Source organism: Pseudorca crassidens, chromosome 13, assembly GCF_039906515.1.
Source record: "Pseudorca crassidens isolate mPseCra1 chromosome 13, mPseCra1.hap1, whole genome shotgun sequence".
Lineage (NCBI taxonomy): Eukaryota > Metazoa > Chordata > Mammalia > Artiodactyla > Delphinidae > Pseudorca > Pseudorca crassidens.
Window position 1 is genome coordinate 37,905,673 of NC_090308.1, and position 12,835 is coordinate 37,918,507.

Consider the following 12,835-nt stretch of genomic DNA (forward strand, 5'->3'; position numbering starts at 1 on the left):
AATCTCCCAATTCATCCCATCCGCCGCCCCCTTCCACTTTCCCCCATTGCTGTTCATACGTCTGTTCTCTATATCTGTGTCTCTATTTCTGCCTTGAAAACTGGTTCATCTGTACCATTTTTCTAGATTCCACATATATGCGTTAATATACGATATTTGTTTTCTCTTTCTGACTTATTTCACTTTATATGACAGTCTCTAGGTCCATCCACATCTCTACAAATGACCCAATTTCATTCCTTTTTATGGTTGAGTAATACTTCTTTGTATATATGTACCACATCTTCTTTATCCATTCATCTGTCGATGGGCATTTAGGTTGCTTCCATGACCTGGCTATTGTAAATAGAGCTGCAATGAGCATTGGGGTGCATGTGTCTTTTTGAATTGTGGTTTCCTCTGGGTATATGCCCAGTAGTGGGATTGCTAGGTCATATGGTAATTCTATTTTTAGTTTTTTAAGGAACCTCCGTACTGTTCTCCATAGTGGCTGTATCAATTTACATTCCCACCAACAGTGCAAGAGGGTTCCCATTTCTCCACACCCGCTCCAGCATTTATTGTTTGTAGATTTTCTTATGATGCCTATTCTTACCGGTGTGAGGTGATACCTCATTGTAGTTTTGATTTGCATTTCTCTAATAATTAGTGATGTTGAGCAACTTTTCATATGCCTCTTGGCCATCTGTATGTCTTCTTTGGAGAAATGTCTATTTAGGTCTTCCACCCATTTTTTGATTGGGTTGTTTTTGTTTTTTTAATATTGAGCTGCATGAGCTATTTATATATTTTGGAGATTAACCCTTTGTCCACTGATTTGTTTGCAAATATTTTCTCCCATTCTGAGTGTTGTCTTTTTGCCTTGTTTATAGTTTCCTTTGCTGTGCAAAAGCTTTTAAGTTTCGTTAGATCCCATTTGTTTAGTTTTGTTTTTATTTCCATTACTCTAAGAGGTGGGTCAAAAAAGATCTTGCTGTGATTTATGTCCAAGAGTGTTCTTCCTGTGTTTTCCTCTAAGAGTTTTATTATAATGTCTGGTCTTCCATTTAGGTCTTTAATCCATTTTGAGTGTATTTTTGTGTATGGTGTTAGGGAGTGTTCTAATTTTATTCTTTTACATGTGGCTGTCTAGTTTTCCCAGCACCACTTATTGAAGAAACTGTCTTTTCTCCATTGTATATCCTTGCCTCCTTTGTCATAGATTAGTTGACCATAGGTGCGTGAGTTTATCGTTGGGCTTTCTATCCTGTTCCATTGATCTATATTTCTGTTTTTGTGCCAGTACCATATTGTCTTGATTACTGTAGTATGAAGTCAGGGAGTCTGATTCCTCCAGCCCCGTTTTTCTTTCTCAAGATTGCTTTGGCTATTCAGGGTCTTTGTGTCTCCATACAAATTTTAAGATGATTTGTTCTAGTTCTGTAAAAAATGCCATTGGTAATTTAATAGGGATTGCATTGAATCTGTAGATTGCTTTGGGTAGTATAGTCATTTTCACAATATTGATTCTTCCAATCCAATAATATGGTATATCTCTCCATCTGTTTGTGTCATCTTTGATTTCTTTCATCACTGTCTTATAGTTTTCTGAGTACAGGTCTTTTACCTCCTTAGGTAGGTTTATTCCTAGGTATTTTATTCTTTTTGTTGCAATGGTGAATGGGTTTGTTTCCTTAATTTCTCTTTCTGATCTTTCATTGTTAGTGTATACGATTGCAAGAGATTTCTGTGCATTAATTTTGTATCCTGCAGCGTTACCAAATTCATTGATTAGCTCTAGTAGTTTTCTGATGGCATCCTTAGGATTATCTACCTATTATATCATGTCATCTGCAAACAGTGACAGTTTTACTTCTTTTCCAATTTGTATTCCTTTTATTTCTTTTTCTTCTCTGATTGCCGTGGCTAGGACTTCCAAAACTATGTTGAATAATAGTGGTGAGAGTGGGCAACCTTGTCTTGTTCCTGATCTTAGAGGAAATGCTTTCAGTTTTTCACCATTGAGAATGATGTTTTGCTGTGGGTTTGTTGTATATGGCCTTTATTATGTTGAGGTAGGTTCCTTCTATGCCCACTTTCTGGAGAGCTTTTATCATAAATGGGTGTTGAATTTTTTCAAAAGCTTTTTCTGCGTCTATTGAGATGATCATATGGTTTTTATTCTTCAGTTTGTTAATATGGTGTATCACTTTGATTTATTTGTGTATATTGAAGAATCCTTCCATCCCTGGGATAACTCCTACTTGATCTTTGTGTATAATCCTTTTAATGTGTTGTTGGATTCTGTTTGCTAGTCTTTTTTGAGGATTTTTGCATCTATATTCCACAGTGATATTGGTCTGTAATTTTCTTTCTTTGTGACATCTTTGTCTGGTTTTGGTATCAGGGTGATGGTGGCCTCGTAGAATGAGTTTGGGAGTGTTCCTTTGTCTGCAGTCTTTGGAGGAGTTTGCGAAGGATGGCTGTTAGCTCCTCTCTAAATGTTTGATAGAATAGTTTTAAGAGTTTTAATAGCTAAACATTATTATCCAATATTAAATTTGACAAAATACAATAATTTAAATTTCTTGAAATCATTATCTGTTCATTTCATGGTGTGATTACAGTGTAGCAACTTAGCTGTAATTCACTATGTTTTTAAAATTGAAACAATTGGATAATTTATCGATTCACTTCCTTCTTTTCATACCATTTTGTAGACTTTAAGGAAACTGCATTGGCATATATATAAAACCAATCAGATTCTTAAATAATTTAAAATGGAAAACAAAATGAATGAGTCATGAATGAGCATTCTGTGTTGGGAGAAGTTATATGAATATCAGAAAAGAAATCTATGGTTCATGGCATATATTTAAAGTTTATCAAAGAAAATGGCACAGCGTTGTATTTTTTCTTCCTGAGACCTACATTTTTCTTTAGTTTCCAAGGTTATAATATAGTTTTTTTGAAAAAAAAAAAACTATTTTAGAAAACTATTTTAGAGAGAGACCCAAGGAGACTTGTAACTGACTTAGACCTTATTATTTCTTGTCCTTAACAGCTCCAAGTGAAAAACAAGTTAAAGCAAGTATGTTGACTAAAACTTGAGAAAACAAAAAGCATATTTCAGCAGCTTACTCATTTAACTTCTGCTATAGACAGTGCTAATGCTAATATTTTAGGCTGACTTATCAAATGTTTCTTGCTCTGATTATTTGTTGTGTTAAACTGATATGCATAATTATTCAACCTTGTCTTTTCTGTGAATCAATTCTTATTAAAATTTATCTATAGAGCTTTCACTTGTAAATGTTAATTTGTCCAGGTCATAACCTCTTTTTTGAGTTGTTTATATTTTTGTTTCCCATTTTGCAGAATGATAAGTGATGTTTTCAGTTTCTTAAACACATTAGAAAATTTTCCTAGTGATTAATCACTTGATCAAACCAGGAGGCAACATAATTTGTCTACTATGAAAGTTATTGTGTCTTTAATGAAAAGGAAACCCCCAACAATTTTAAGTACTGCTCTTGCAATATCACAATTTTCTTTTAAGACTTCTATCCTCAGATTTAGAATAAATATTGACTGACAACTATAGTATACCATGGCATTTGCATCATTAGTGGCTTTGACAATACGTTAAAGGATAAATGCTTTTTTTCTTTGTTGGTATTTCTCAATTCAATGAAGTATCTAACAGATGGCCATTCATGAAAATTTAGGCATAATGGCGTATATTTGAGTTTAGAAAAAATATTCTTTTAGCTTCTCTAAGCTTTGTATATAAGATTTAAGATCAAACCTCATTTCTGTGCATTATGTAAATATGTTTACATTTTCCTTTTGATTTAGAGTTGCATAAGTATTAATGATGGTACTAATACAAAAAACAAATGCATGTTTTATTTATTGTCAGATTTTTGAGACAGGGTATATCATTGGTGAATATATCAGAAAAAATTGGAAAATATAATATTGAGTAGCTTGGTGTCTTTTAAAAAAAATTGCAGTTGGAAATGTTTACGTAGACATTGTAGACCTTAAGGAAAGGTGTAACATGAATCTAAAATTCCAGTTATATTTTCATGACAATTTTTAGTTGAATATAAGCTGATTAGAACTTCATATTACAGAGCATTTAGTATGCTAATACTTAGTCTGTAGAAATGCATAATCAAGAAAATATATAAAACAAAACCGATAATTTTGCAGAACTGGTAGAGGACTCTAGATTGAAGATTACTCTGAAAATGAAAATTTTCTTCCTAGAAAAATGTGACATTTAGATAAAAATATTCATTTGCAATAAAAAAAAAAACCCTGTAAGTTCTGCTATCTATGAAACACTCTCCAATCAAGTTTTGAAGAGATCAGCATCTTTTGCAGGAAATTAACAAATTTAGGTTGCCAAATCATCTTAGACCCAGTATAAAGGTTTCAAAAGAATTAATATTCAATCCCTTGTATGGTTGAACGATTTGGACTTGACATGGGCATTATCTCCCAGTACAAAAGTTAGAGATAATTCATAAATTGTTTAAAATCTCTGCTAGCAATGTGACCATCCATTTCCCCAAATAAGAACTGGTTTTTTTTGGTCTTGAAATCATACAACAGAAGAATATTTACATAGCTTTTATATACAGTGAGCTATTTATAAAGTTAATGCCTAAGGCATATCATTACAAATACTCTTGAAAATTCCTTCTGTCACCCACATAGTAAGGACACATAGTTTTGTGTGTATAACCTGAATATTTAGGATATGATTTTACATTATCTTAAATTATGAGAGCAAATGAGAGAGTGAGATGTATAGTTTAATTAACATAAATTAAGTATTTATGTGATACAATTTCATGGTATTGAATTAAAAAGGATAGGTGAAATTGACAGGACTAGAGCAAGTCCATGGAAAAAGTAAAAGGTAATTTGTCTTTAGCACTCAGTTAAAGAGATAACAAGAATGTGAATTGAATTTGTGGTGTGGAACTGTTTGCTCTAGGTCTTAAGAAACCAAAATCACTGTAAGAAAAACACTAGAGGACACAGACTAGTTTGGGAACTGTATCAGTACAGGGTGGATGTTCTCATGGTACCATGAGCTTGAAGAAAAGGGAAGCCCTTCATGTTCAATGATGTAGCAAGCACTACAGAGGGCACTTAATGACTCCACTTGTAAAGTTATTTGTCAGGGATTATGGGGATGGAGGAAGAGTGCCTTTGACCAATAGAGATGCCAAATCTAGATTTACTATTTCCGCAAGTCAACACAGATTCCTTTATCATCCTGTGTACAGAAATGCCTCAACACACCCAGTTCTCCCTGCAGTCCACTGCACACACACTCCCTCACCCCCACCGCCACATTGGATAGAGACAGAGGGGTTGATGATATGATTAGTCATTTCCAAGGAGGAGGAGGACCAAGACTCACAGGCATTTCAGATCTTTAACACTCCTCTTGGTGAATCAAGAGGGAATGTAGTAGACAGTGCTTAGCAAATATATTTGACCACATCACCCTCTTTTTTCCAAAGAACACTTCAAGGACCAGTATTCGTCAAAACCTTGGGAAGCACTACCATACATTACTTGTTCCTCATATCGAGGACCATAGGGCTTTGATCATGCATTCCATGTGCATGTTTGACCAGCCTGTGGTCAGTTTGAATTCTGAGTGAAAAAGACACCAAAGACCAGGTCAGGGGCCAAAGTCTAGTTATTTTTAATTGTGGGCCTAAATTTGAATTAAATGACAATGGTCAGGCATTTTTCATTCCTTGGTTTTAACACTACACTAGATTTTTGTGGTACGCTCAGCCACCAGGCCTGACTCTGCTTATCACCTTAACTACATTTCAATACCTAAATTTGTGAGTCACATATCTATCTCTTGATCTAGTAATATATGTCAGATCATTCAGGAGAAGCCAGTATGCAGAATTTAAAAATAAAACCCCTTTGGATTTATTTAGTTTTATGATGTTAGAAGACTATTTGGGGACAGCTTATGTTAGTTAGAAAGTGGCATGGCTTTTTCGACATAGTTTAAATATTCTGTCATGGAAATTGCTGGGGGGAAAGATCTATGGGCCTGAACTAGTAGATCTGATATCAGGGGTGTGTGTCTAGACCACAGGTTGGATGACATATATGACAGGTATCTCAGTTGTTTAGGGAAATCTGGGTTTATTCATATTATTCTGGAATAATTATTACTAACACCTTCTTTCACCTGCTTAGTTTGGATAATAAATTATATGATCACTACCCAAATCACAGATGATGCTGACTGAATGAACTCAAAATAGTACTGATACAATGCCAGGGGATGGTTTGGGGAGGTTTAAGTGCCAGGAAAACTAGACTGTGAGAAACCTGGGACTGACTTAGATGTTAGGCCAAGATGTGCTGCTTGTTCAATCCCACGTATAGATCCAAGGTTGATGTACTGAGTGCCAGCACAAAATTGGAAAAATGTCATGGTTTGGAGCTTAAGAACATTTATCAAGTTTGGTTCAAAGAGATCCAAGCTATATAGATGAGAACTTGCAGAAGTAGAATCTGAGTTCAGTTTAGACATTAGGAAGTAGAGAGGAGGAAGAGAGAATTTCAAATAGAAAATCAGGAATAAATTTTAATATTGTGAAAATATAATAATGAGTACAGCAAAATAAGTATGAAGTATGACTATTGAGACAAGTACTTTGTGACCTGAGTCTTATTAATAAAACAGTGTCATGATACTGTGTTTTCAAGGGAGCATGGTATTGGTGCAGATCTAAACAAGTTTTCCAAAGGACAAACAGGAACAAAAAGAGACCTAAAATGATTCCACTTGAGCAAAAATCTGATATAAGAAAAAGCAGCCATTTCAATAATTAGAGAATAGAGAGATTATCTTAAAATGTTGCTGATGTAGTTGGTATTCATTGCCAAAATAAAAAAAAAATGTAATTTATTCCTACTTTGTACAATTCCAAAATATCAACTCCAGATGGTTCAGGGACTTAAATGGTAAAAATAAAACAAGCCATTAATTTCAAGAAAAAAGTATAGGAAGATATATGTATATATTTTCTTGAAGTATGGTTGGATCATAAAAATTATATATATAAACTCAAGCTGTAAACAAAAAATCTAATGTACTAAAATGATTACAGTAAAATTTAAAACTCATCAATAGATGCCATAAAGAGATAAAAGACAAGTTACAATTTTGGAAAAGGTATTTGTAGTATATATAAGTAACTAGAGGTTAGTAATGAAAAATAAGTAACTCTAAAAATAAAAAACAAAAAGAGAAAGAACTTGATAGACTAATGCATAGAAAAAATGAGCAAAAGATATGTTAGGATCAAAAAGAAAACAAAACAAGACACAAATTGCCTATAGACATATCAAAAATATTTAACCTCTTAGTAATAATGAAAATGTACTTAAAACCACAATACTATTTTACATATATCAAATTGACCAAAAATGGAGAAAAATGTTCATTGTGGTGATGGTGATGATATGAAGCAATAGAAACTCTCACATACAGTGTTAGTGTAAAATTTTGGGGAAAAATATGGCTTTTATCTAGTGAAGTTAAACAGAGACACATGCTATGTCCTAGCAATTTCACTTCTAAGAAAATTCTTGCACATTACACCAGGATTCATATACAGGAATATTCATAGCGGCGTTATTTTATAACACATACAGGACATGACCTAGTGTCCATTGGCAGGAAAATGGATACATAATTTGTAGAATACGTACAGGTGGAATACTATACAGCAGTTAAATCAATCAACTACAGTTCCTCATATCAACGTGGCTTGTATAAAAAGTTAAACAATTTATTTAAGTAAACAATGAATCAAATAGGGCAGTAACAAAACCGATAAATGATGAGGGGCACTCCACCATTGGGGGGTAGGGCAAAGGTTTTTATAGAGAATACATGGAAGCAAAGCAAAAATATATGTTTAACTGACTATAACATATATTGTCTTATTTGGGAAAATTAGTCATTTGGCTAAATAACTAAATAATTTAGTTTGTTTAGCTTATGATAATTGCTTTTGAGTATCACTCAGATTTGAGATAAATCTAGTTGACTCTGGCTTTGGTTTGTTTAGGTAGACCACCAAAGGCACTAAAGCTACCCAAGTCTAATGGCCATCTTGTTAAACAGTTTTAACACTGAGTCTCAGCACACGTTTTAAAGGAAGCAAATTATAAGAATTAAAAAGTATAAGTCAATTTATATAGTTATATCACTAAACAATATAATTCAATCTGTAAAAAATGTCCTTAGCTTTGTTTAGAGGTAAATTCATGTAATAAAAAATGTACAGGAAAATAAAGAAATTATTAATACAAAATATAGGACAGTGATAATTCTGAGATGAAGAGAGAGGTATGCAGTGGTAATAGGACAAGTAAGAGGTTTCAAAGTCTTTGGTGATATTTTATTACTTAAGTTTACAGGGGGTTACAAAGATGTGCATTTTTTATTGCCATTCATTAAAATATGCACATATGTTATCACATATGTTATACACCTTTATGCCTTTCATTTATATTATATCTTTCACAATTAAACAATCTTAAAAAATAGAGAATGAGAAGATAGAAGTGGTGACACAGAGTATAGCAGCTCTCTGGAGACCATGGTGGACCACAGAGAGATGAGGTAGTTGAGGTAGGGGACACGTAGGAGCGAAGGCCGTGGTGGTCTGAAGTTATAAACGGTGACATTTTGTGTTTCTGAGCTGATGTGAAAGCATCAGTGAAGTGGAAAGCAGATGAAGTAGCAGAGAGAGGCAGTACTTGCAAGAGTAACGTCATTGTCTATGCAAAAGGAGTTGGGATGCAGGGCAAATTTGGAGGAATTGGTATTAAATAGGGAATGATGATCCTATGGGTGTGGAAAGAAGACGAATGGTGCTGGTATGTGCTGATGAGGTGGTGAAAAGATGAGATAGCCTAGTCTGCTTCTACTTTCTCTGTGAAGATCCCAACAGCAACTTGCTTTTATGTTACAGGATGTTGGAAGTTTGAGAAAGGAGGGGTATTCATGAACCACTTGACTAGAAAAATGAGAAAGTAACTTCACTAGGTCTGTGGTAGTATTGCTGATCAGTGCTGGGCACTCTGTTACACACTGTGACTAGACATTTGAAGTCAGATCTGCAGCAGATGAGGGCCTTCCTGCAGTTTGGATGGCGGCTCAGGTGGCAGGCATAGAGTAGGTTTGCTGTTTTGGCACATGTAGTGGATAGAATTGCATCCCCTCAAAAGATATGTTGAAATCCTAACTAGTACAGTACCTGTGAATGCAAGCTTATTTCAAAAATGGTCTTTAGTGGTGTAATCATGGTAAGATGAGGCTATACTGGATTAGAATGGGCCCTAAATCCAATGACTGATGCCCTTTTAAAGAGAGGGAGATTTAGAGACACAGACATATTCAGAAGGAAGGCAGCCGTATGAACATAATGGGAGAAATTGGAGTGATGCAGCTACAAGTCAAGGAATGCCGAAGATTGCTGGCAACCAACAGAAGCTAGGAAGAGGCAAGGAAGGATTCTTCCCAAGAGCCTTCAGAGCAAGTTTCGGAGGGCCTTGGCAACACTTTAGTGCTGGACTTCTAGCCTCCAGAACTGTGAAAGAATAAATTTCTGTTGTTTTTAGCCACCTAATAACTTAAAGGCTGCCCTAGAAACTTAATATACCAGATGACTATGGAAACAAACAATAAGTGAATGATTTAACCATGGTTTATTTAAATATAAGCTTGAAAGAAGAAAAGTGAGGACATAAGGGAGATCTGGAGCATTGAGAAACTGGTAAGGTCAAAGGAATGAAAGTATTGATGGGGTCAGAAACTACTTAGAGGAGGTTCGTGAGTAAGTGAACTATAACAGGAAGAGTGGTGCCAGGGAATAGGAATTTTGAAATCAAAGTCTTGGCAGCAAAGAAAAAGTCCAAGATACTTTTTCTTGGTAGTTGATCAGAGAAGTGGGGTCTCCAGTTTTCAAAAGTGAGAAGGTCAAGGAAATGAGAGATCCCATGGTTGTATGGATTGTGTCTATAAGTGACTCCCAATCCTGGTTAAATAATAGAGTATCTTGACAAGCTTACAAATAGACAGATAGCCAGGCCTACCTTATCCCAGACTCATTAACTCAGAATCTCAAAGCTCTGTAGTCCTCCCCAGATCTACTACGTCTGAATCTCACAGGCTTATAAAAACTCCCCAGCTTGGTCTAGTGTGAAGCCTGGGTTGAGAGTGGTTCCTAATGAAAAATCACAGTAGTAATAGTGGAGCAGATAACTATGTATAGAAATATTCAATAATTAATGGGACACAGGCATAATGCTGGTTAATGGCAGCAGTAGAGCAAGACAGAGCCGGTGCAACCTGATACTGTGGACTTCAAAAGAACTGAGATTTGGAGGAAGCAAGGAGATAACAATCCATCAGAAGTAATAAGAAGTAAGGAGAAGTCATAAACATCATTTATTAATTTAGTTAAAAAGAAGAAGTAAATATACATCACTTCCAGACCCTTTGGTATATAGGGGAAAAATGAACTGTCTCTATTTTGGAAAACCATTTGTAAGGGATGTAGTGTCCTTAGGGAACTAGTTTGGTTAAAGGAAGAAAGTCAAGTGCACACTTTGAGAAGAGGCTGAGCATTTAGGGATGTGTGCTATGATAGAGATGACTCAGTGGAAGGACTTTGGAAAAGAGTCTGTTTTTAGGAGAAATACGAAACCATATAGACTGTTTTCTGCTGGAAGCCTAGGCTCATGGTAGTACCTGAGGCTAACAAGGTTGGGGATTTCAGGGACATTAGTCCTGATTGTGTATTAGGGGAAGTGTGGTAATTAGTTTCCAAAATATGGCCAAGACCAGCAGCATAAGCGTCACCTGGGAACTGGCTAGAAATGTAAATTCTTAGGACGTGCCCCAGACCTACTGAATCAGGCCCGTATCTGTGTTTTAACAGCCCTCCTGAGTGACTCTGATGCATGCCAATTTTGAGAACCACTGGTCTAAAGTCTTTCCTCAAAGCTATATAACAGCCAGGGATCTGCTTAGTCCTGGAGCTCCAGGTCTTGAAACAGCCTGAAGAAGTCTTATTTACATGACTTCTTGCCTGAGCTCAAATAGTGAAGCTTGTGGTATCTAATATTGTGAAATTAAAACCTGAAAGTGATGTGAAGGTCTCCTGACATCTGATCTCTCTCACAGCCCAAGGTCTATGGCACAGGGAGGACAAGGGGGCATGAAGACCCCTGTTTACTGGTTGTTCCTAGAGCCTCAGCTGCTGAGTGAGTGCATATGAGTAACAGGGACTATACACATGTACTAGTAAGAATAAAACTAAAAATACAAATACAGGTGTCCAAGGGCAACAGCCTTGAATAATCAAAAGCTAATAAAATGAGTAAATAAACTTTGTAAAAATTTACCAGCTCATTGTCATTTTCTAATTTTCGTATGGATCAAAGAAACTTCCACTTTAATTAGCCTTGATTTGAGGTCTAACATTTTGCACTAGGACCAGCATTTCAGATTATATTTTTGGAAGAGCTCTCCTATCTTCCTGTCTTCCACACTAGATATTCAGAGAAACTCCAGAAGCCATTTTGGCCTTTTTCAATTTTTTTCTTTTTCTCTCTCTTCAAAGCAATATGCAAATGGAATTTTCTGTAACATTATGGCTAATATTTTATATTATAAAGCAAATTGATTGAGGTCAATTATGGCTTGCCCTCCCCATAGTTAAAGGCTAAACAAAGAAGTCTTTTCAAGTGCTCTTCCCCACAATTTATGCATTATTTAAGATTTGACTATAAACTAATAAATTAGTATTCCAGTGTAATTCTGTGGAATAAGCCACCTTTTTTATGGTCACTACTTATATAAGCATAAAATTTAGTACCACCAGAATTGTATCTTGAAAGAGAATTTCTGCATTTTTATTTAAGGAAGTTCATTAGTTACAAAAAAATTCAAGCTTATTCTAGCGTGGTTTTCTCTACTGCTTGCTTTGCTCTCAGGTGCCACATACGTTTTATCCTTTGGGCAGTTTTAGTCTTGTCTGACTTAGAATACTATAAGATATTGACCTCACATGTCTGATATCCGTTTCTCATTTTCAATCTCTGAATTTACAGAAACTGAACGAGCCAAAGAAGAGGTTGGTGCTGCCTCAACTAAAAAAGGTAAGTGCAGCTTAAAGAAAAAGATGTCATGACTATAACTTCTTTATGCTAACTCAATGTATTGTTTAGTGCTTAAGAAGAGCTCTGTTTATTGATTTTACTATTTCACTGATATGGAAACCCACTTTTAGTTTTGAAAAATTGAAGAAATGCTGCTGTGTAAGCTCAATGGGATCCCAGTCATCTGGAGAGCATCATATTCAATATACTGATCTATAAGGTTAGCGTTTGAGCAAACGAAACTTTGACTAGTAGAACTTACATGAACAGTGTTTGCTTTGTGCAAGAATAGTATCAAATTTAAGTTTAAATTTAAGTTTTCAAAGCTATGCCTCTTGTCGTGTCTAATCAGAAGCAACTATTACGTGAATATTAACTCCTCTCAGTAGACACTCTAAAGAATATCTTTAAGAACATTAATACATGTTAAAAATATTCAATATGATGAAACATTTACATATTCTCTATTCAAAACAAACTGGAACAATTTTGAAATTTGTGATTCTGTTTTACACATAGAAATGAAATCAGTAATGTATTCAATGTCTTTGGAGGAATCTCAAGACACAGTTTAACAACCCTATCCTCAACATGCACTCATACACACACACACACA

At 35.1% G+C, this 12,835-nt stretch overlaps 1 protein-coding gene across 17 annotated transcripts in view; it reads left to right on the top strand.

Annotated features, from left to right (window-relative positions):
• The window catches only part of TRDN (triadin), a 373,079-nt gene that overhangs the window by 244,620 nt on the left and 115,624 nt on the right, over positions 1-12,835 (top strand). For 12 of the 17 annotated variants that reach the window (XM_067702211.1, XM_067702214.1, XM_067702210.1 and 9 more), the window contains 2 exons: positions 3,044-3,070; positions 12,172-12,219. In XM_067702211.1, the coding sequence (XP_067558312.1) occupies positions 3,044-3,070; positions 12,172-12,219 (75 nt within the window). The remainder of the gene's footprint in view (positions 1-3,043; positions 3,071-12,171; positions 12,220-12,835) is intronic. The other 5 variants (XM_067702212.1, XM_067702206.1, XM_067702218.1 and 2 more) reach the window with 1 other exon arrangement.